This window comes from Bos indicus x Bos taurus, chromosome 2 (genome assembly GCF_003369695.1).
Source record: "Bos indicus x Bos taurus breed Angus x Brahman F1 hybrid chromosome 2, Bos_hybrid_MaternalHap_v2.0, whole genome shotgun sequence".
NCBI classification, from domain to species: Eukaryota; Metazoa; Chordata; class Mammalia; order Artiodactyla; family Bovidae; genus Bos; species Bos indicus x Bos taurus.
This window is the reverse complement of record NC_040077.1, coordinates 650,743-672,130: the sequence shown is the minus strand read 5'-3', so window position 1 is coordinate 672,130 and position 21,388 is coordinate 650,743. Positions and strand designations below refer to the sequence as shown.

Genomic DNA, 21,388 nt, shown 5'->3' with positions numbered 1-21,388 from the left:
GAGGAGTACACTTGGCATGGTTATACATTGGGATAAGAAAATATGATCTCGAGTTAATTCCAAGTACAGGTGTCTTTTTTGAACAAGGATGAGGAAAATGAATAGATCCTTTTCATTTCACAGTATTATTTTATTTGTAGGCTATAGGTCTTAATAGATTGTAGCTAGTAAAACACAGCGGAGGTTTTAATAATGTATGTAAAGCAGGTGAATTGTGAATAATATTAAAGCAATTACATTAAATGCCTTCTGACCTGAGTGTCTTAGAGTAAATATCTTCATTGCAACACAAGTCATAGATATAAAGCTATATCTGCATCCTCCTTTGCCCCCAGGGAAGAAGGTGATTGATGTGGCTGCAGGGTCTACCCACTGCCTGGCCTTGACTGAGGACAGTGAGGTCCACAGCTGGGGGAGCAATGACCAATGTCAGCACTTTGACACATTGCGTGTGACCAAGCCGGAACCCTCTGCGCTGCCTGGACTGGATACCAAACATATAGTCGGGATTGCCTGTGGACCTGCCCAGGTACAAAGTAGATAGCTTGGTATTTGATAGAATTTTTAATTTCCTGTCATTTGTTGGTAGTATGTAGAAACATAGTTGACTTGTATGTGTAGTCCTTTGTCAAATGCTTTTTCTTCTCAAATGATGTGATCATGTTTTCCTTTAGTCTGTTTAATATAGTGGAATGCATTGATTTTCTAATACTGGGTGAACCTTGTGTTTTTGAGATAATCTCCACTTGGTCTTCTTTTTTTATATTGTTGGATTTGATTTGCTAATACACTGTTGAGAGTTTTCCTGTCAGTCCTCTTCAGAGATACTAGTTTGTGGCTTTCTTAAACAACACTTTCTTGCCTTTTCATCAGGGTGAAACTGGCCTCATAGCATCGGCAAGTGTTCTGTCCTGTTCTGTTTTCTGGAATGGGTTAAGTAGAATTAGTGTCATTTCTTTTTTAATGTTTTCCTATGAATTTATATGACCCTAGAGATTTCTTTCTCCAAAGATTTTTAACCACAAATTCAATTTTTTAATCTGGAATTGCTCAGATTATTTCCTCTTCGGTGAGTGTTGCTGGTTTATGATACTCAAGGTATTGCTCCATTCTGTCTAAGTTACCCAGTTTCTGTGTGTAGCATTTTCTTTACTAGCGTTTTCTTACTGACCTTTTGAAGTTTTTGGGTCTGCAGTGATATCTTCGTTCAGTCCTGACATGAGTAATTTGTGCCTTTTCTCTTTGCCAGTTTTGTTATAGGTTTACCCATTTTTTCATCTTTTCAAAGAACTAGTTTTTAGTTTCATTAAATTTCCCCTTGTTCTTTTGCTTTCAGTTTCATCGGTTTCTCCTCTTGTCCCTTTTCCCCTTTTGGTTTGCTTTGGTGTCACTTTACTGTTTTCTTAGTTTGTTTAGGAGAAAGCTTAGGTGGTTGATTTTTAGACATTTTCTTTTGTAGTATGTAAGCACTTGATACTATAATTTTTGCTCTTAAGTAGTGCTTCAGTTGGATCTACAAATCTTGATATATTTTCATTTTTGTTTGGCTCTGATTTCTTTTGAGAATTGCTCTTTGCCCTATGGATTAAGTGTGTTGTTTAGTTTCAAAATTTTTGGAGATCATTCTTTATCTTTGTTACTGATTATTTAGTTAACCATTGTGGTTAGTGAAGAAACTCTGTATGATTTCATTTCTTGATTTGTTTTTTTTATCTTAGAATGTGTTCTGTTTGTGAATGGTCTGCATATGTGCCTAAAAACAGTGTCTATTTTGCTGTTGACGTGTTTCACCATTGTTGAAGTGTTCTGTAAATGTCAGTTAGATCTAGTTCATTGGTAGTATTACTCAGTTTTTCTAGATCCTTGCTGATTTTCTGTTTGCTTATTCTGTCAACAAGGACAAATTTTTCTGGGTATCTCTAAGAATAATTGTGGATTTGTTAATTTCTCTTTTTGGTTCTATCAGGTTTTTTTTATATTAGTGCTTTTGATCATTAAAAATTTATGGTAAACCATACAGTGGCATTAAGTGTATCTCCAGTGTTGTGTTACCATCACTACTGTTCATCTTCAGAACTTTTTCATCATCTCATACAGAAACTCTGTACCCATTAAACAATAACTCCATTTCTCCTCCCCTGGTTACCTGAAATTTACTCTCTGAATTTGCCTGTTTGAGGTATCTCATATATATAGAACCACATAAAATTTGATCTTTTATGTCTGGGTTATTTCATATTTGATTATGATGTGTTCAGCATTGATGTATGTTGTAGCATGTATCAGAATTTTATTTTCTAAAGGTTTGATAACATTCATGTGTGTGTATCTCCCACATTTTGTTTATCCATTCCTCCTTCAGTGAACACATGGGTTGTTTGTCTCTGGCTATTGTGAATAATGTAGCTATAGGGCCTTCTACTGAAGTGGGTGTGGGTTTGATCCTTGGACAGGGAACTAAGATCCTGCCTGTGGTGACCAAAAAGAAAAGCAGATATTAGTGTAGAAATTTCTGTGTGAGTCCCTGCTTTTCAGTTTTTTTCAGTATATATCTAGGACTGGAATTGCTGGATCATTATGGTAACTATGTTTAAATTTTTGAGACACGACCTTACTGTTTTTCTACAACAGCTGCATGATTTTTACACTCCCCTAGTTATGCACAAGGGTTTCATGTTTTCCACATTCTTGTCAACTGGTTATTTTCTTTGTTTCTTTTTTTGTTTAAAGGCCATCACAGTGAGTATGAAGTGGTATCACACTGTGGTTTTGATTTGCACTTCCCTAATGAAATGGTCAGTGCTTGTTGACCATTTGTATATCTTTTTTGGAGAAATGTATTCAAGTTCTTTGCCCATATTTGAATTAGATTTCTTTTTTAAGTTGTAGCAGTTCTTGATATATTGTGGTTATTAATCCCTTATCAGGAAGATGATTTACAACTGTTTTTCCATCATTCTATGGTTTTCTTTTTATTCTGTTGATAGTGTTCTTTGATGCACAAAAGTTTTAATTTTTCTTCTGTTTTCACTGCTTTCAGTGTCATATACATATCCAAGAAATACATGATCATGTAGATTTTCCAGTCTTCTAATAGTTTCATAGTTTGAAGTCTTATGTTTTATGGTCTTTGATCCATTGTTTCATATATGATGTAAGATAAGGATCAAATGGATTCTTCTGCAGTTTTCCCAGCCCTGTTTATAGAAAAACCTTTGTTCTTTCCCCATTGAATAGTCTTGGCACTTGTCGAATATCATTTGACCATATAGGCAATGTTTACTGTAGTCTGCTTCATTGGTCTTTGAATCTGACTTTGTACCAGACCACACTGTTTTGATTAATGTAGTTTTTTGTTAAGTTTTGAATTAGGAATTAATCTTTTCCCAACTTGGTTATTCCTTTTCAAGATTCCTTTGGTTATTTGGGATACCTTGAGATTTCATTGGCATTTTAGGATAAATCTATCAATTTTGTTCTATGTATTTTGAAATTTTTGTTTGATACATACACATTTTGAATGTTTGGTTGTCTTGGTGAATTGACCTTTCGGTTGTTTTTCAGTGCCCCACTTGATCCTTGTTTTTCCTTGCTCTGAAGTTTCTTTTTTAATGTAGGTACTCCATTTTAATTTTCTTAGTAATTGTGTATTATAACTCTTCCAGCCTTGTTTGAAAAAAATTTAAGAAGTCTATATTTTAGTTCCTCTGCCTATCCATTAAAATTTAGAATAATCTTGTCTGTGTTTGCAGAAATACCTTGCTTAGGTTTTGGTAGAGATTGTGTTCAGCCTATTACCAGTTTGTGAAGAATTGACATTTTTGCTACATTGAGGTTTCTAGTCTATTAAAATATTATGTTTAAATGTTTATTTGCATTTTTGTTGATTTCATTTATCAGGGTTTTCAGCATATAAATCCTGTTTTGTTAAATCTATATCTTTTTAAAACATTTATTTTCAATTTGAGGATAATCTGGAGTGGAATGTTAGTTGCTCAGTTGTGTCCAACTCTTTGCTTTGCGGACTGTAGCTTTCCAGGCTCCTCTGTCCATAGAATTCTCCAGGCAAGAATACTGGAGTGGGTTGCCATTCCCTTCTCCAGAGGATCTTCCCAATCCAGGAATTGAATCTGGGTCTCCTGCATTGCAGGCAGGTTCTTTACCGTCTGAGCTACAGAGATAATTGCTTTACAATATTGTATTGGCTTCTGTTGTACAACATGAATCAACTATAAGTATATACATGTCTGTCCCTCTTGTCCTCCCTCCCAACCCCCCCCCCCACCCCTCTAGGTTATCACAGAACACTGTGTTGAGCTCCCTGTGTCATAGAGCAACTTCCCATTAGTTATCTATTTTGCATATGGTAGTGTATATGTTTCACTGCTGCTCTCTCAGTTCGTCCCACCTCTACTTCCCCTGCTGTGTCCACAAGTCTTCTCTATGTCTGCATCTCTATTCCTGCGTGAAAATAGGTTTATCAGTATCAGTTTTCTAGATTTTACATATATATGCATTAACACACAATATTTGCTTTTCTCTTTCTGACTTACTTCACTCTGTACAACAGGCTCTAGGTTCATCCACCTCACTAGAACTGACTCATATGTGTTCCTTTTTATGGCTGAGTAATACTCCATTGTATACATGTACCACAACTTCTTTATCCATTCCTCTGTTGATGGACATCTAGGTTGCTTCCAGGTCCTGGCTATTATAAATAGTGCTGTGATGAACATTGGGGTACATGTGCCTTTTTCAGTTATGGTTTCTTAGGGTATATGCCCAGTAGTGGGAATTACTGGACTATATGGTAGTTTTATTCCTAGTTTTTAAAGGAATCACCATACTGTTCTTTAGAGTGGCTGTATCAGTTTATATGCCCACCAGCAGTGCAAGATGGTTTCTTTTTTTCCACACTCATTTATTGTTTGTAGATTTTTTTTTGCTGATGGCCATTCTGGCTGGTGTGAGGTGATACCTCATTGTAATTTTGATGTGCATTTCTCTAATAATTATGAGTGATGTTGATCATCTTTGCGTGTGTTTTTTAGCCATCTATACGTCTTCTTTTGAGAAATGTTTAGGTCTTCTGCCCGTTTTTTGATTGGGGTATTTGTTTTTCTGCTGTTGAGCTACATGAACTGCTTGTATATTTTAGAAATTAATCCTTTGTCAGTTGTTACATTTGCAATAACTTTTTCCTGCCATTCTGGGGGTTGTCTTCACCTTGTTCAGAGTTTCCTTGCTATGCATGGGGCTTCCCTGGTGGCTCAGTGGTAAAGAATCCACTTGCCAAAGCAGGAGATGTGGATTCATCCCTGGCTCAGAAGATCCCCTGCAGAAGGAAATGGCACCCCATTGCAGTATTCTTGCTTGGGAAATCCTATGGCCAGGGGAGCATGGTGGGCTACAGTCTGTGGAATTGCCAAAGAGTTGGACATGCTGTAGTGACTGAATAATTGCTGATAAAAGCTTTTAAGTTTAATTAAATCCCATTTTTTTACTTAAATTACTGTAGGAGGTGGATCAAAGAGGATTGTTGTTTTATTGTTTAGTGGCCAAGTCCTGTCCAACTCTTTGTGACTTCATGGACTGCAGCACATCAGGCTCCCCCGTCCTTCAGTGTCTCCCACAGTTTGCTCAAACTCATGTCCATTGAGTCGGTGACGCCATCCAACCATCTCATCCTCTGTCACCATTTCTTCTGCCCTCAATCTTTCCCAGCATCAGGGTCTTTTCCAGTGAGTTGGCTCATCACATCAGGTGGCCAGAGTATTAGAGCTTCATCTTCAGCATCAGTTCTTCCAGTGAATGTTAAGGACTGATGTCCTTTAAGGTTGACTGGTTTGATCTCCTTGCAGTTCAAGGATTCTCAAGAGTCTTCTACAGCACCACAGTTCAAAAGCATCAAATTCTTCAGCACTCAGCTTTCTTTATAGTCCAACTGTCGCATCCATACGTGACTACTGGAAAAACCATAGCTTTGACTATATGATCCTTTGAAGCAAAGTGACGTCTTTGCTTTTTAATATGCTGCCTAGGTTTCTTATGGCTTTTCTTCCAAGGAACAAGCATCTTTGAATTTCGTGGCTGCAGTTACTGCCCCCAGTGATTTTGGAGCCAAGAAAATAAAATCTGTCCCTGTTCCTTTTTTTCTTTTTTCCCCATCTCTTTGCCATGAAGTAATGGGACCAGATTCGATGATCTTAGTTTATTGAATATTGAGTTTTAAGCCATTTTTTTTCATTCTCCTCTTTGACCTTTTTCAAGAGGTTCTTTAATTCCTGTTCTGTTTCTACTGTTAGAGTGGTATCATCTGCATATTTGAAGTTCTTGATATTTCTCCCGGCAATCTTGAATCTAGTTTGTGATTCATTCAGCCCACATTTTGCATGATGTACTCTGCATGTAAGTTAAATAGGGTGACAGTATACAGGCTTGACATACTCCTTTCCAAATTTGGAACCAGTCCATTGTTCATGTCCAGTTCTAACTGTTGCTTCTTGACCTGCATAAGGGTTTCTCAGGAAACAGGTATATTCCCATCTCTTTAAGAATTTTCTAGTTTGTTGTGAATGGTGTGACCCACACAGTCAGGGTTTAGCGTAGTCAGTGAAGCAAAAGTAGATGTTTTCTGGAATTCCCTTGCTTTTTCTATGATCCAACAAATGTTGGCAGTTCGATCTCTGGTCCCTCTTCCTTTTCTAAACCCAGTAACTACATCTGGAAGTTTTCAGTTCATGTACTCTTGAAGCCTTGCTTGAAGAATTTTGATCATTATCTTGCTGGAATGTGAAATAAGCACAATTGTATGGTAGTTTGAACATTGTTTGGTATTGCCTTTCTTTGGGATTGGAATGAAAACTGACCTTTTCCAGTTCTGTGGCCATTGCTGAGTTTTCCATACTTGCTGGCATATTGAGTGCAGCACTTTAACAGCATCATCATTTAGGATTTTAAACAGCTAGAATACCATCACCTTCACTAGCTTTGTTGGTAGTAATGTTTCCTTAGGCCCACTTGACTTCAGCTTCAGGATGTTCTCCTCTGGGTGAATGACCATAATCATGGTTATCCATGTCATTAAGACCTTTCTTATATACTTTTGCGTATTCTTCTCACCTCTTCTTAAACTCTCTGCTTCTATTTAATCCTTATGCTTTCTATCCTTTACTGTGTCCATCTTTGCATTAAATATTCCCTTGATTATCTCCAAATGTCTTGAAGAGTTCTCTGATCTTTCCTATCCTATTCTACTGTTTTCCTATATTTCTTTACATTGTTCATGTAAGAATGCTTTCGTATCTATCCTTACTATTGTCTAGAACTCTGCATTCAGTTGGATATATCTTTCTCTTTCTCCTTTGATTTTTGCTTCTCTTTCCTCAGCTATTTGTAACGACTCCTCACACATGCACTTTACCTCCTTGGATTTCTTTTGGGATGATTTTGATCAGTGCCTCCTATACAACGTTATAAACCTCTGTCCATAGTTCTTCAGGCACTCTTCCTACCAGCTCTAATCTCTTGAAGCTATTTGTCACATCTACCGTACGATTGTAATGGATTTGATTTAGGTCGTGCCTGAATGGCATTTTCCCTACGTTCTTCAGTTTAAGCCTGAATTTTGCAATCAGGAGCTCATGATCTGATTCACAGTCAGGTCCAGGTCTGGTTTTTTCTGACTGCAGAGATTTTCCATCGTGAGGTGCAAAGGATATGATCAATTTTGTTTCAGTATTGACCTGACATGGTGATGTCCATGTTTGAAGTCATCTCTTGTGTTGTTGGAAGAGGGTGTTTGCTTTGACTAGTGTGTTCTCTTGACAGAAGTCTGTTAGCCTTTGCCCTGCTTCATTTTAATACTCCAAGGCCAAATGTGCCTATTGTTCCAGGTATCTGTTGACTTCCAGCTTTTGCATTCCAATTTTCTATGATGAAAAGGACATCTTTTTTTTTTTTTTTCTTTTTTGGTGTTCTAGAAGGTCTTGTGGAACTTTATGGAACCATTCAACTTCAGCTTCTTCGGCATTAGTGGTTGGGGCATAGATTTGAATGACTGGGATGTTGAATAGGTTTGCCTTAGAAACCAACTGAGATCATTTTGTTGCTTTTGAGATTCCACCCAGGTACTGCATTTCAGACTCTTTGGTTGACTGTGAGGCCTACTCCATTTCTTCTAAGGGATTCTTTCCACATGGTCATCTGATTGAATTCACTCATTCTCATCCATTTTAGTTTTCTGATTCCTAAAATGCCTGTGTTCACTCTTGCCATTTCCTGCTTGATCACTTCTAATTTACCTTGATGCATGAACCTAAGATTCCAGGTTCCTAAAGCCACTCCCCATCCCTTTACTAAGCCACCTTTTATCTTGATATTTAAGGTAAATTTCTTATAGATACTGTATAGTTAGGTTTTGGTTTTGCTGTATCCTGATGATCTCTCTCTTTCTGTTTTTATGTTCAGACCCTTGTCTGTCATTTATTAATTTTTTTGTTTGCTTTCTTCTTTTTGTTCCTTTATTGTTTCCTGACTTCTTTGGGGTTATTTGAATAGATTTTAGTTTTCAGTTTTACTCAGTTGCTTAATTTTGGTAGCAAACAGAGTTTTGAAAACAAGATGGAGTACTGAATTGAGAGGAAATTGGAAGCTGTTAGTATGTGAATTAGATAACTGAAAATGCTTGTGCCTTTGGGACAGTTAGAGGGATGAAAAAGTAGTAATTTAGGGCATCTTTGTCATTCCTAATGGTGAATCTCTTGTGGAACAGGCTGATAACTGATTGTGTAGATTCATTTTAGGTTCTTGTGTTTCTTCCATAGAGTTTTGCTTGGTCTTCCTGTTCTGAGTGGTCCATTGGCCTTCGTGTCCCTTTTGTGGTGGACATCTGCTCAATGACTTTTGAGCAGTTAGATCTCCTACTTCGGCAAGTGAGTGAGGGGATGGATGGCACTGCTGACTGGCCCCCACCTCAAGAGAAAGAGTGTATGACTGTGGCAACACTCAATCTTCTACGACTTCAGGTATTAATGCTTTTTCTTTCCTTTTCCCCATTACATAAGTGTCTTAGGTATTTATAATGATGTTTATGCATATTACAGGGCATGGGGTTTAGCCTGTTAAATGAACTACTGTTGAAAATTTTGAAGTGTCTTAAAGTAAGATTGTGATGGAGTATAATGTTTATGAGGCTTAAAAAAATCAATCTGGTTATTTTGTGTTTATCCTGTAAGTCAGTCTCTGCATGCAGGTAAGAATATATATATTGATTGTGTTATTACGGCTGAATTCAGCTTGTTGGCATTCATCAGACAGTCAGTCTTGAATTTATGGTTACTGTATGTAAAGATGTAACTGGGTATGACAGTAGATGATCAGCTGGATGTGGTTGCCAGTCTCTTCTCTGGCCTGAGAGGAGAACTTCATTCCGGAAGTTCTGCTTCCTCCAGTAGTACCTCCACTTCCTCACAGGAGACGTTAAGGATAAATGCCAGTGTAAGAAAAGCTACACTTAACGTTACCATATGTAAAATAGATAGCCAAAGGGAATTTGCTGGGAATTTGCTGTGTGTCTCAGGAGACTCAAACAGGAGCTCTGTATCAACCTAGAGGGGTGGGATGGGGCGGGAGATGGGAGGGAGGTTCAAAAGGGAGGGGATATGTGTATACCTGTGGCTGATTCATGTTGAGGTTTGACAGAAAACAGCAAAATTCTGTAAAGCAATTATCCTTCAATAAAAAAATAAAGCTACAAAGTTTTTTTCCTTAACTTTTTTAAAAAGTAAAACTGTAACTAAAATCTTTGATCATGTTTTTCTTTGTAATAAAACGCCTATGACTTAATGTCAAGAAAACAATATTTCTGAGCAAAATAATTTTCCTCCTTTATAATGTGAGGGTTTCTATGTGACCCATCATGTCCCCTTTTTGTTCTCTCCCCTTTTTGTCTTGGCTTTCAAAAAGCAGGAAAGTGAATGTAACTTTTAATTGCAACATGGAATTAGCAGAAGGTTAGAAATTGCCTCCCTTCCCCAGGAGTCTTTTACAGAAGCTCCTTCACAAGCGCACCTGTGGTGTGGTGTCCTTGTTTCCTGTTGCTTCCCATGGTCTTTAGTGACTCCGTTGCTTTTGCCACAGCTGTGGAGAAAGACCTTGTACAGGTCCTAGGCTTGGTTCCATTAGGGCGTATGTACCTAATGCTGTGTTTTCCCATTGCTTTGTTTTGTCTTTCAAGGTCTTTTAGTCCTGTCTTAAAAAATTAACTCACATAGCTTAATTTGTAAAAAGAATTCAGTTTGAGAGTATTTATTCAATATGTGGATTTAATCTTTTATATTTGTGATTACTGATGTTTTGTGTAAGTTTGTTCATCATTTTATTATCTTTTGGTCAAGTTTCTCAGATTTTTTCCTTTCAGATCGCTTTAATTGTTCCCAAGTTTTGAAATTTTGATTTCTGGACATTACTCATAGAAAAAATTTTAACTATTTGTGAATTTCCCAACATGTTAAGTTAATCAGTATTTCTCTTCCTGAAAAATACAGGGGTTATAGGATGCCTTAAACCTAAATGTCTCTTTCCACCATTACTATTTGAATTATTTGGTAGTCTGTTACATTGACTCCAGGGACTTTTTGTGTGTGTGTGCAGCTAATAGAAGAACACTCCCAATTGCAATAGATAAGATATTCTGATTTTAGGGTTGTTAAAACATGAAAGAAAATACCTCCTAGAATTTGTGAAATATAATTATTTTTAAACTTTCCTTCAATTAATTATTATAATTTTGAGAGGTCATACTTAACTCTGATATGTAGTCCTTTTTTTTTTTTTTTAAATCAGTTTGTTTTGCTATTGTTACTTATATCACCTCTCTCCTGGATATCTCCTTCAGTAAGTTTCTTCATTAAGGTCTGTGAGTTATAACGTCTGAAAAACTTTATTAGCTTCAACATCTCTTGAGATAATTTAATAAGGCTTAATTTTTTAGGTTGTATGTTGTTTTATCAGCTGCTGCTGCTGCTAAGTCGCTTCAGTCGTGTCCGACTCTGTGCGACCCCATAGACGGCAGCCCATCAGACTCCCCCGTCCCTGGGATTCTCCAGGCAAGAACACTGGAGTGGGTTGCCATGAAGATTTTCTACTGTCTTCTGATCTTGTTGCCAGTGAGAAATCATTACTGGTGCAGTTGTTGTTTCTTTGTAGCTAATTTGTCTTTCCCTTTGGTGACTTTTTGGATTTTTGCCCTTGTTTTGTGTTTTAATACATTATGTCTAGGATTTATTCTTAGCTTTGGACATGTCCTCAGAGGGCAGTTTTATAGTTTTGTCTGTGAGGTTCCATTGAGTTCCTCCGGCTCTAGATGAGTTTTAGTGTTCAATTCTTGACTTGTGATATCCATACTTAGATTGATATAACTTTGATTTCACATCTGCTTGTAAGGCAGGCTGAGTCTCTGATTTCCTGTGGGTTCTCTGTGCCCAAAGCTTTGTGTGCGTAGTGTGTTGCCCCCCAGGTCCTGGCTGACTGACAGGCAGCTCCTGTTCAGTGGGCCTTCCTGTGTCTCAAAAGGCTTTGGTGTGCTCTCAGAGCCCAGAACCCCTTAGCTCCTGTTGTGTATGTGTCTGTGTGAGTCCTGGTTTAGCTCTTGAGGCATTTCTTTATATACCCTCAGCTTGACTATCTACTCTTCTAATACTTTTTTGATTGTTTTATAGTCCTTATTTCTATGGTACAGGTGGTTGAGAGTGGGGTGGAGGTGCTGTTTCCACAGGGTTTAATGAGTTTGTTGATATTGAGCTTTTCTGTATATGTACTTATAGTCAGGTTTAAAAAATTCCTCTTATGGAAATACTTTACCTCAGATTCTCAATTACTATGGATAAACATTTTTTAGTTTAAAAAATACCTATACTGGAAGTTTTTCCTTTACTATTTGAATAAAACTCAATTTGAGATATTATTTTAATAAAAATTTGAAAAGCATTCATTTTAAGGGCTTCTAAGTAAAAATTGTTTTTCTCCTTTCAGTTGCATGCTGCCATTAGTCACCAGGTTGACCCAGAATTCCTTGGTTTAGGTCTGGGCAGCGTCCTCCTCAACAGCCTGAAGCAGACCGTGGTGGCTCTGGCCAGCAGTGCAGGCGTGTTGAGTACTGTGCAGGCGGCTGCCCAGGCTGTGTTGCAGAGCGGATGGTCAGTGCTGCTGCCCACTGCCGAGGAACGGGCACGGGCACTCTCTGCTCTCCTACCCTGTGCAGGTGGGCTTGGGCCAGGAACAGGGGTGGTGTGGGGCTGGCACAGGAGGAGTGCTGACAGGGGATGGTGCTTACCACACACTGGCGAAAACACTTGCCCTTTTCCAGTTTCAGGTAATGAAGTTAACATAAGTCCAGGTCGTCGATTCATGATTGATCTTCTCGTGGGCAGCTTAATGGCTGATGGAGGCTTAGAATCAGCCTTAAATGCAGCCATTACTGCAGAAATCCAGGTATGGTCCTAGGAATATGTGTGTGTGCACGTGTGTGTATAAGCTGATGGGAGCAATTTTAGTTACCAGTGAGCTGAGATTGAAACTTTGCCAGAATTAAAAAAACTTTGAAACATAAGACTTTTAGTAACATCTAAATATTTCTGCAATTAAAACTTTTCTAGTAGTTTAAAAGAACTGAGTTGTTAAGTATGATAAAATATACCCACTTTGTGTCTATTTATTAATAAGTGAATTTGACAGGTACCCCAATCATAATATAAATCATTGCCATCACCCCAGAAAGTGCCTTTGTGCATGTTAAGTTAGCATACTTTTCCTGCCTCTCTCAGAAGATGTTGGCCAGTTTGGGGGACTTTATTGGTTAAGGGACTTGCAGTGGTTAAGAATCTGCCTGCCAATGCAGGGGACCTGAGTTCAATCCCTGGTGCAGGAAGATTCCACATGCAGAGGAATAACTAAACCTGGGCACCCCAACTACTGAGTGGCGTAACTACCAAAGCTGGTGTGCTCCGTAACAAGAGAAGCCACTGCGCTCAGAAGCCCACACACTGCAACTGGAGAGTAGTCCTGCTTGTCACAACTAGAGAAAGCACATGTACAGCAACAAAGACCAGTGCAGCCAACACCAAATCAGTAAATAAGTAAAAATTAAAAGAAATTTTTTTGCCAGTTTTGATTTTCACATAAATGATATCATACAATAAGTACTGATTTGTGTTAGCTTTATTTTGCCTTGATAATGATTTTTAGATTCAGATATGCTGGATGCGTTATTAATTTTTGCTAGTGAGAAGTGTTTCCTTGTGTGATTATGGCACTGTTGATGTATCCATTCTCCTGTTGGTAGACATATGATGATTTTTGATTCTTAGAGCTGCTGTGATCATGGCTGTGTACAAGTCCTGTAGTGAACACTTCTTTTTTTCTTTTGGGTAAACACTCTGAATTAGAATTTGCTGGATCCTAGGGTGAGTGTATACAATTTCTCAACGTGATTGTGCCATTTATTGCACATTTAAACAGCCAGTATGCGAGTTCTAGCCCTTTCTTGACCTCATTAACATGAGGCATGTCAGTCTTTTTTTAAAGACTATAGCTATTCTGGGAGTAGGGTGGGGTGTTAATTTGTATTTGCATGTGCATACTTGTCATTCATAGCTACTTTTGTTGCTCTTGTTGTCATAATAGTTTTCAATTTAAAAACTTACACTGATAAAATCGGATGATGTGAGTGTATTAAAAATGTTTTCAAAATATACCTACTTTGCTTAAATTGAAAAAAATTAGAAGCAGTCAAACAGTAGGGTGGGGTGTTAATTTTATTTGCATGTGCATATTTGTCATTCATAGCTACTTTTGTTGCTCTTGTCATAATAGTTTTCAATTTAAAAACTTAAACTGATAAAATCAGATGATGTGAGTGTATTAAAAATGTTTTGAAAATATACCTACTTTGCTTAAATTGAAAAAAATTAGAAGCAGTCAACATGTAATGATGTTAGTAGCAAGTAGGATGCACTGTGTGCCTTTTCTCCCTCAGATGCTGTGCTGTGTACTTTACTTTCATTCTCTCTTTTAACTTTGTCAGCCATGTTGATGTCGACAAAAAAAATCAGTGGATCTAAAAAAGGGATAGAAAATTTTATTCAGGCCAAATATAGGATTATACCCCAGGAACAGCATCTCAGAAATTTCTGAGAACTATTGCACCCATTACAAGTCAAGGCACAGTTATATAAGTTTTTTGAGATAGAGGGCTGTACATTAAATGATGTTATTATTGACAGTTTACATAGTCCAGATCTAAGCCTCCTCATGGCCTCTTAGAAAATCAAGAAGGAGGGTTTTCTTTTAAGGTATTACATGTTGATCCTGGTAGAATGTTTCTCTTTGGTTGAGCAGGTATATCTGCTGATGAGGAGGTTTAGTTCATGCATAATGTGAATACACAGGGGCTTCCCTGGTGGCTCAGACGGTAAAGTGTCTGCCTGCAATGTGGGAGACCCAGGTTCGATCCCTGGGCTGGGAAAATCCCCTGGAGAAGAAAATGGCAACCCATTCCAGTACACTTGCCTGGAAAATCCCATGGACATAGGAGTCTGGAAAGCTACAGTCCATGGGGTTGCAAAGATTTGCACGCGGCTGAGTGACTTCACTTTTACTAATGTGAATACAACATGCACAGCGAGGAGAGAAAGGCCATAGGACAGAGAAAATTTTTCTGTTTAAAGTTTTCTTGTATTGCCAGAAAATGTGAGTTTTTTTCACTAGTGGAAAAAGTTGTCTTAAAATTTCATTTTAGGGCATGGACACAGAAGTACTACAGAAGTTAATAGTGGTGCTAAGGTATTGTAAGTAGTGAGTGGCAGTTTGTTGATTCTAGGCTGTTTCCTTCTCTTGCTGAGTCTTCTGTGGCTCAGTGTAACAGCTCACCTGATGGGAGCTGTGATATGGGGACTAGACTCAAGCAGTGTTTTTAGAGCCTGTTAATTTAGTAAGCATATGTTGATTTTGTGCTTCCTGCTGGAGAGTGGAACCTTGGGAGGGGAAGAGAGGCTATAGAGTATACAGGTGCTGATCCTTAGATAATAATTAAGGTTCATAAAAAAAGAGCCAAAAGGCCATTTGTTTTAAGACAAAAATACTTTGAAGCTACAGAAAGGCATAAATAAAAAACCTCATCATGTGGGATTAATCATTGTTAATATTTTTTTGTGTGTAGTCTTCCAGGCTTTCAAAAATGCAAATATTTACTAACAGTAGTAATTATAATGTTAGAATTGGTCTTAGTGGCTTGTATCTTTTTCACTCATCAGGTTGCCATGTCATCTATATTGAATACCCTTCTGCTATGTCCATTTGTTCTGTTGGCTTTGGGGAAGTCTGTCGTAAGGAAAAGGACTAATGTTTCCTTTTTTAAAAACAATTTCTGATTGTTGACCATTTAGGTTTTAGATATTTTTACTACTATAAATATTTGTTGTTGTTGTTGTACTACTATAAATATTAATTCTACTTCCAAAGAAGGGTAGTGCCAAAGAATGTTCAAACTATCGTATGGTTGTGCTCATTTCACATGTTAGTACAGTTATGCTCAAAATTCTTCAAGTGAGGCTTCAACAGTATGTGAACTGAGAACTTCCAGATATACTAGCTGGGTTTAGAAAAGGCAGAGGAAGCAGACAGCAAATTGCTAACGTTGATTGGATCACAGAAAAAGCAAGGAAGTCCCCCCCGCCCCAAATCTGCTTCTGTTTCATTGACTATGAGAAAGCCTTTGTATGGATCACAACAAACTGGAAAATTCTTAGAGATGGGAATACCGGACCACCTTACCTGTCTCCTCAGAAACCTTTATGCAAAAGGTTATCAAGAACCTTTATCAAGAAGCAACAGTTAGGAACAACGGACTGGTTCCAAATTCGGAAAGGAGTAACATCAAGGCTGTATATTGTCATCCTGCTTATTTAACTTATATGCAGAGTACATCATGCAAAATGCCGGGCTGGATGAAGTGCAAGCTGGAATCAAGATTGCCAGGAGAAATATCAACAACTTCAGATATGCAGATAATACCACTTTAATGGCAGAAAGTGAAGAGGAACTAAAGAGCCTCTTGATGAGGGTAAAAGATCAGAGTGAAAAAGCTGGCTTGAAACTCAGCTTTCAAAAAAAGAAGCCAGTCCCATCACATCATGGCAAATAGATGAGGAAGGAGTGGAAGCAGTGACAGATTCTTTTTTTCTTGGATTCCAAAGTCACTGCAAACAATGACTGCAATCATGAAAGAAAAAGATACTTGCTCTTTGGAAGGAAAGCTGTGACAAACCTAGATAGCATATTAAAAAGCAGAAACATCCCTTTGCTAGCAAAGGTTTGTCTAGTCAAAGCTATGTTTTTTTCTGGTAGTTACGTACAGATATGAGAGTTGTATCATAAAGAAGGCTTCACACCAAAGTAATGCTTTTGAATTGTGGTGTTGGAGAAGAATCTGGAGAGTCCCTTGGACTGCAGGAAGATTAAGCTAGTCAGTCCTAAAGTAAATCAACCTTGAATTATTAATTGGAAGCCCTGATGCTGAAATTGAAGCTCCAGTACTTCAGCCACCAGATGTGAAGAGGCAACTCACTGGAAAACATTCCCTTGCTGGAAAAGATTGAAGGCAGAAGGAGAAGGGAGCGGCAGAGGATGAGATGGTTGATGGCATCACCAACTCAACGGACATGAATTTGAACAAACTCTGGGAAATAGTGATGGACAGGGAAGCCTGGTATGCTGCAGTCCATAGGTTGGAAAGAGTCGGACATGACTTAGTAACTGCACAACAACATTACTATAAGTAATTTTTAATTATATTCTTAAAGATTATAAGTTATTGGTTGTAAGAATGATAATTAGGAAAAAGATGGTAAAGATGGCAGAGTAGAAGGATGTGTGTTCATCTTCTGCAAGAACTCCAAAATTGCAACTCACTGCTGAACAACCATTAACAGGAGACTGTTGGATCCCACCAAAAAAAGATACCCTATATCCAACAGCAAAGGAGAAGGCCCAACAAGATGGTAGGAAAGGCGGAGTTGCATTTAGAATCAAACCCCATATCAGCCAGACACACTCAGAGGGCTCAAACAAAACTTTGTGCACACCAGGACCCAGGGACCCCACAGAGACAGCCAGACCTGCCTTTGATTGTTGGAGTGTCTCCTGTGGAGGCATGGGTCAACAGTAGCCTGCCGTGGGGACAGGGGCTTTGGCTGCAGCAGACCTAGGAGGCACGGTGTGTAGCATAAGTCCTCTTGAGGAGGTCACCATTAGCCTCACCATAGAGCCACCGAGCAGTCGACCCACAAACTGGAGAACAATTACACCAAAGACGTTCTTGCACTGTTACAAAAGTTCAAGGGCCCACAACAGATTTCCCAACCTGGGATTCCAGCAAAGGGACTGAGAACCCGAAGGAAGTTGACTTTGGAGGCCAGGGGATTTGATTACATAACTTCCATAGGACTGGGGAAACAGGCTCTTGGATAGGGCACAAACAAAACCTTGTGCACCAGGACCCAGGAGAAAGAAGCAGTGTCGCCACCAGAGACTGAGCCAGACTTGCCTGTAACAGTCCTGGCACAGGGTAAGGCACACTGAATGCGACAGTCCTGGGCGCTGCAGCATACTAGCATAATTCCTCTTGAAGGAGGCTGCCATTACCCATACCATGTTTTGGCCTCAGACCAAACTACAGGGAAGGAAGACAGCCCCACCCATCAACAGAAAAATGGATTAAAGATTTACTGAGCGTGGCCCCACCCATCAGAGCTAGACAGCCAGGCCCTCCCATCAGGAAGCTTCCAAAAGCCTCTTATCCTTATCCATTAGAGGGCAGACAGAATGAAAACCACAATTGCAGAAATCTAACCAAACTGATCTCGGGTGGCTTAGACGGTAGAGCATCTGCCTACAATGCCGGAGGCCCGGGTTCAGTCCCTGGGTCAGGAAGATCCTCTGGAGAAAGAAATGGCAACCCATTCCAGTACTCTTGCCTGGAAAATCCCATGGATGGAGAAGCGTGTTAGGCTACAGTCCACGGGGTTGCAAAGAGTTGGACACAACTGAGCGACTTCACTTTAACTTCCAACCAAACTGATCACATGGGTCACAAACTTGTCTAACCTAATGAAACTAAGAGCCATGCCATCTAGGACCACCCAAGATGGATTGGGTCCACTGGATGGGTCCACAAACCATGGTCCACTGGAGAAGGGAATAGGAAACTACTTCAGTATTCTTGCCTTGAGAACCCCATGAACAGTATGAAAAGGTAACAAAATATGACAGTGAAAGATGAACTTCCCAGGTCAGTACGTGTTCAATCTGCTACTGGAGAAGAGTAGAGAAATAACTCCAGAAAGAATGAAGAGATGGAGCCAAAGAGAAAACAACACCCAGGGGTGGATGTGACTGGTGATGGAAGTAAAGTTCGATGCTGGAAAGAACAATATTGCATAGGAACCTGGAATGTTAGGTCCATGAATCAAGTTAGACTGGAAGAGGTCAAACAGGAGATGGCAAGAGTGAACATCGACATTTTAGGAATCAGCGGACTGGCGTGGGTGAATTTAACTCAGATGACCATTATATTTACTCTTGTGGGCAAGAATCTCTTAGAAGAAATGGAGTAGCCCTTGTAGTCAACAAGAGTCCAAAATGCAGTACTTGGGTGCAGTCTCGAAAAGGATGGACTGATCTCTGTTCATTTCTAAGGCAAACCATTCAGCATCACAGTAATCCAAGTCTATGACCTGACTAGTAATGCTGAAGAAGATGAAGTTGAATGATTCTATGATGACCTACAAGACCTTCTAGTTCAGTTCAGTTCACTTCATTTCAGTTGCTCAGTCGTGTCCGACACTTTGCGACCCCATGAATCGCAGCATGCCAGGCCTCGCTGTCCATCACCATCTCCCGGAGTTCACTCAAACTCACGTCCATTGAGTCGGTGATGCTGTTCAGCCAGCTCATCCTCTGTCATCCCCATCTCCTCCTGCCCCCAATCCCTCCCAGCATCAGAGTCTTTTCCAATGAGTCAACTCTTCGCATGAGGTGGCCAGAGTACTGGAGTTTCAGCTTTAGCATCAGTCCTTCCAAAGAACACCCAGGGCTGATCTTTAGAATGGACTGGTCGGATCTCCTTGCAGTCCAAGGGACTCTCAAGAGTCTTCTCCACCACCACAGTTCAAAAGCATCAATTTTTTGGCTCTCAGCTTTTTTCACAGTCCAACTCTCATATCCATACATGACCACTGGAAAAACCATAGCCTTTACTAGACGGACCTTTGTAATGGCAAAGTAATGTCTCTGCTTTTCAGTATGCTATCTAGGATGGTCATAACTTTTCTTCCAAGGAGTACAGAATGATCTCTGTTCGTTTCCAAGGCAAACCATTCCATATCACAGTAGTCCAAGTCTATGCCCCAACCAGTAACGCTGAAGAAGCTGAAGTTGAACGGTTCTATGAAGATCTACAAGACCTTTTAGAACTAACACCCAAAAAAGACGTCCTTTTCATTATAGGGGACTAGAATTCAAAAGTAGGAAGTCAAGAAACACCTGGAGTAACAGGCAAATTTGGCCTTGGAATACGGAATGAAGCAGGGCAAAGACTAATAGAATTTTGCCAAGAGAACGCACTGGTCATAGCAAACACCCTCTTCCAACAACACAAGAGAAGACTCTACACATGGACATCACCACATGGTCAAAACTGAAATCAGATTGATTATATTCTTTGCAGCCAAAGATGGAGAAGCTCTATACATTCAGCAAAAACAGGACTGGGAGCTGATTGTGGCTCAGATCATGAACTTCTTATTGCCAAATTCAGACTGAAATTGAAGAAAGTAGGGAAAACCACTAGACCATTCAGATATGACCTAAATCAAATCCCTTATGATTATACAGTGGAAGTGAGAAATAGATTTAAGGGACTAGATCTGATAGACAGAGTGTCTGATGAACTATGGAATGAGGTTCGTGACATTGTACAGGAGACAGGGATCAAGACCATCCCCATGGAAAAGAAATGCAAAAAAGCAAGATGGCTGTCTGGGGAGGCCTTACAAATAGCTGTGAAAAGAAGAGAAGTGAGAAGCACAGGAGAAAAGGAAAGATATAAGCATCTGAATGGATAGTTCCAAAGAATAGCAAGAAGAGATAAGAAAGCCTTCCTCAGCAATCAATGCAAAGAAATAGAGGAAAACAACAGATCTTCTAGAACTAACACCAAAAAAAGATGTCCTTTTCATCATAGAGGATTGGAATGCAAAAGTAGGACCTCAAGAGATACCTGGAGTAACAGGTATGTTTGGCCTTGGAGTACAGAATGAAGCAGGGCAAAGGCTATCAGAGTTTTGCCAAGAGAACATAGTGGTCATAGCAAACTCCCTCTTGCAACAACACAACTGCTGACTCTACAAATGGACATCACTAGATGGTCAACACTGTAATCAGATTGATTATATTCTTTGCAGCCAAAGATGGAGAAGCTCTATACAGTCAGCAACAACAAAACTGGGAGCTGAGTGGCTCAGATCATGAACTCCTTATTGCAAAATTCAGACTTAGATTGGAAAAAGTAGGGAAAACCACTATACCATTCAGGTGTGACCTAAATCAAATCCCTTAGAATTATACACGGGAAGTGACAAATAGACTCAAAGGATTAGTTCTGATAGAGTTCCTGAAGAACTATGGACGGAGGTTCGTAACATTGTACAGGAGGTGGTGAACAAAGCCATCTCCAAGAAAAAGAAATGAAAAAAGGCAAAGTGGTTGTCTGTGGAGGCCTTACAAATAGCTGAGAAAAGAAGAGAAGCAAAAGGCAAAGGAGAAGAGGAAAGATACACCCATCTGAATGCAGAGTTCCAAAGAATAACAAGGAGAGGTAAGAAAGCCTAAGTGATCAGTGCAAAAAAATAGAAGAAAGCAATAGAATGGGAAAGACTAGATATCTCTTCAAGAAAATTAGAGGTACCAAGGGAACAGTTCATGCAAAGATGGGCAAATAAAGGACAGAAACGGTATGGACCTAACAGAAGCAGAAGATATTAAGAAGAGGTAGCAAGAATACATAGACAAATTATCCAAAAAAGATCTTAATGACCCAGATAATCATGATGGTGTGATCACTCACCTAGAGCCATACATCCTGGAATGTGAAGTCAAGTGGGCCTTAGGAAGCATCACTAGGACAAAGCTAGTGGAGGTGATGGAATTCCAGCTGAGCTATTTCAGATCCTAAATGATGATCTTTTGAAGTATTGCACTCAAAATGCCAGCAAATTTGGAAAACTCAGCAGTGGCCACAGGACTGGAAAAGGTCAATTTTCATTTCATT

General features: G+C 39.2%; 1 protein-coding gene across 5 annotated transcripts in view; it reads left to right on the top strand.

The window, feature by feature from the left end:
- The window catches only part of HERC2 (HECT and RLD domain containing E3 ubiquitin protein ligase 2), a 235,078-nt gene that overhangs the window by 60,402 nt on the left and 153,288 nt on the right, over positions 1 to 21,388 (top strand). For all 5 annotated transcript variants that reach the window (XM_027554355.1, XM_027554358.1, XM_027554357.1 and 2 more), the window contains 4 exons: positions 336 to 529; positions 8,829 to 9,029; positions 12,037 to 12,265; positions 12,371 to 12,495. In XM_027554355.1, coding sequence (XP_027410156.1) covers positions 336 to 529; positions 8,829 to 9,029; positions 12,037 to 12,265; positions 12,371 to 12,495 — 749 coding nt within the window. The remainder of the gene's footprint in view (positions 1 to 335; positions 530 to 8,828; positions 9,030 to 12,036; positions 12,266 to 12,370; positions 12,496 to 21,388) is intronic.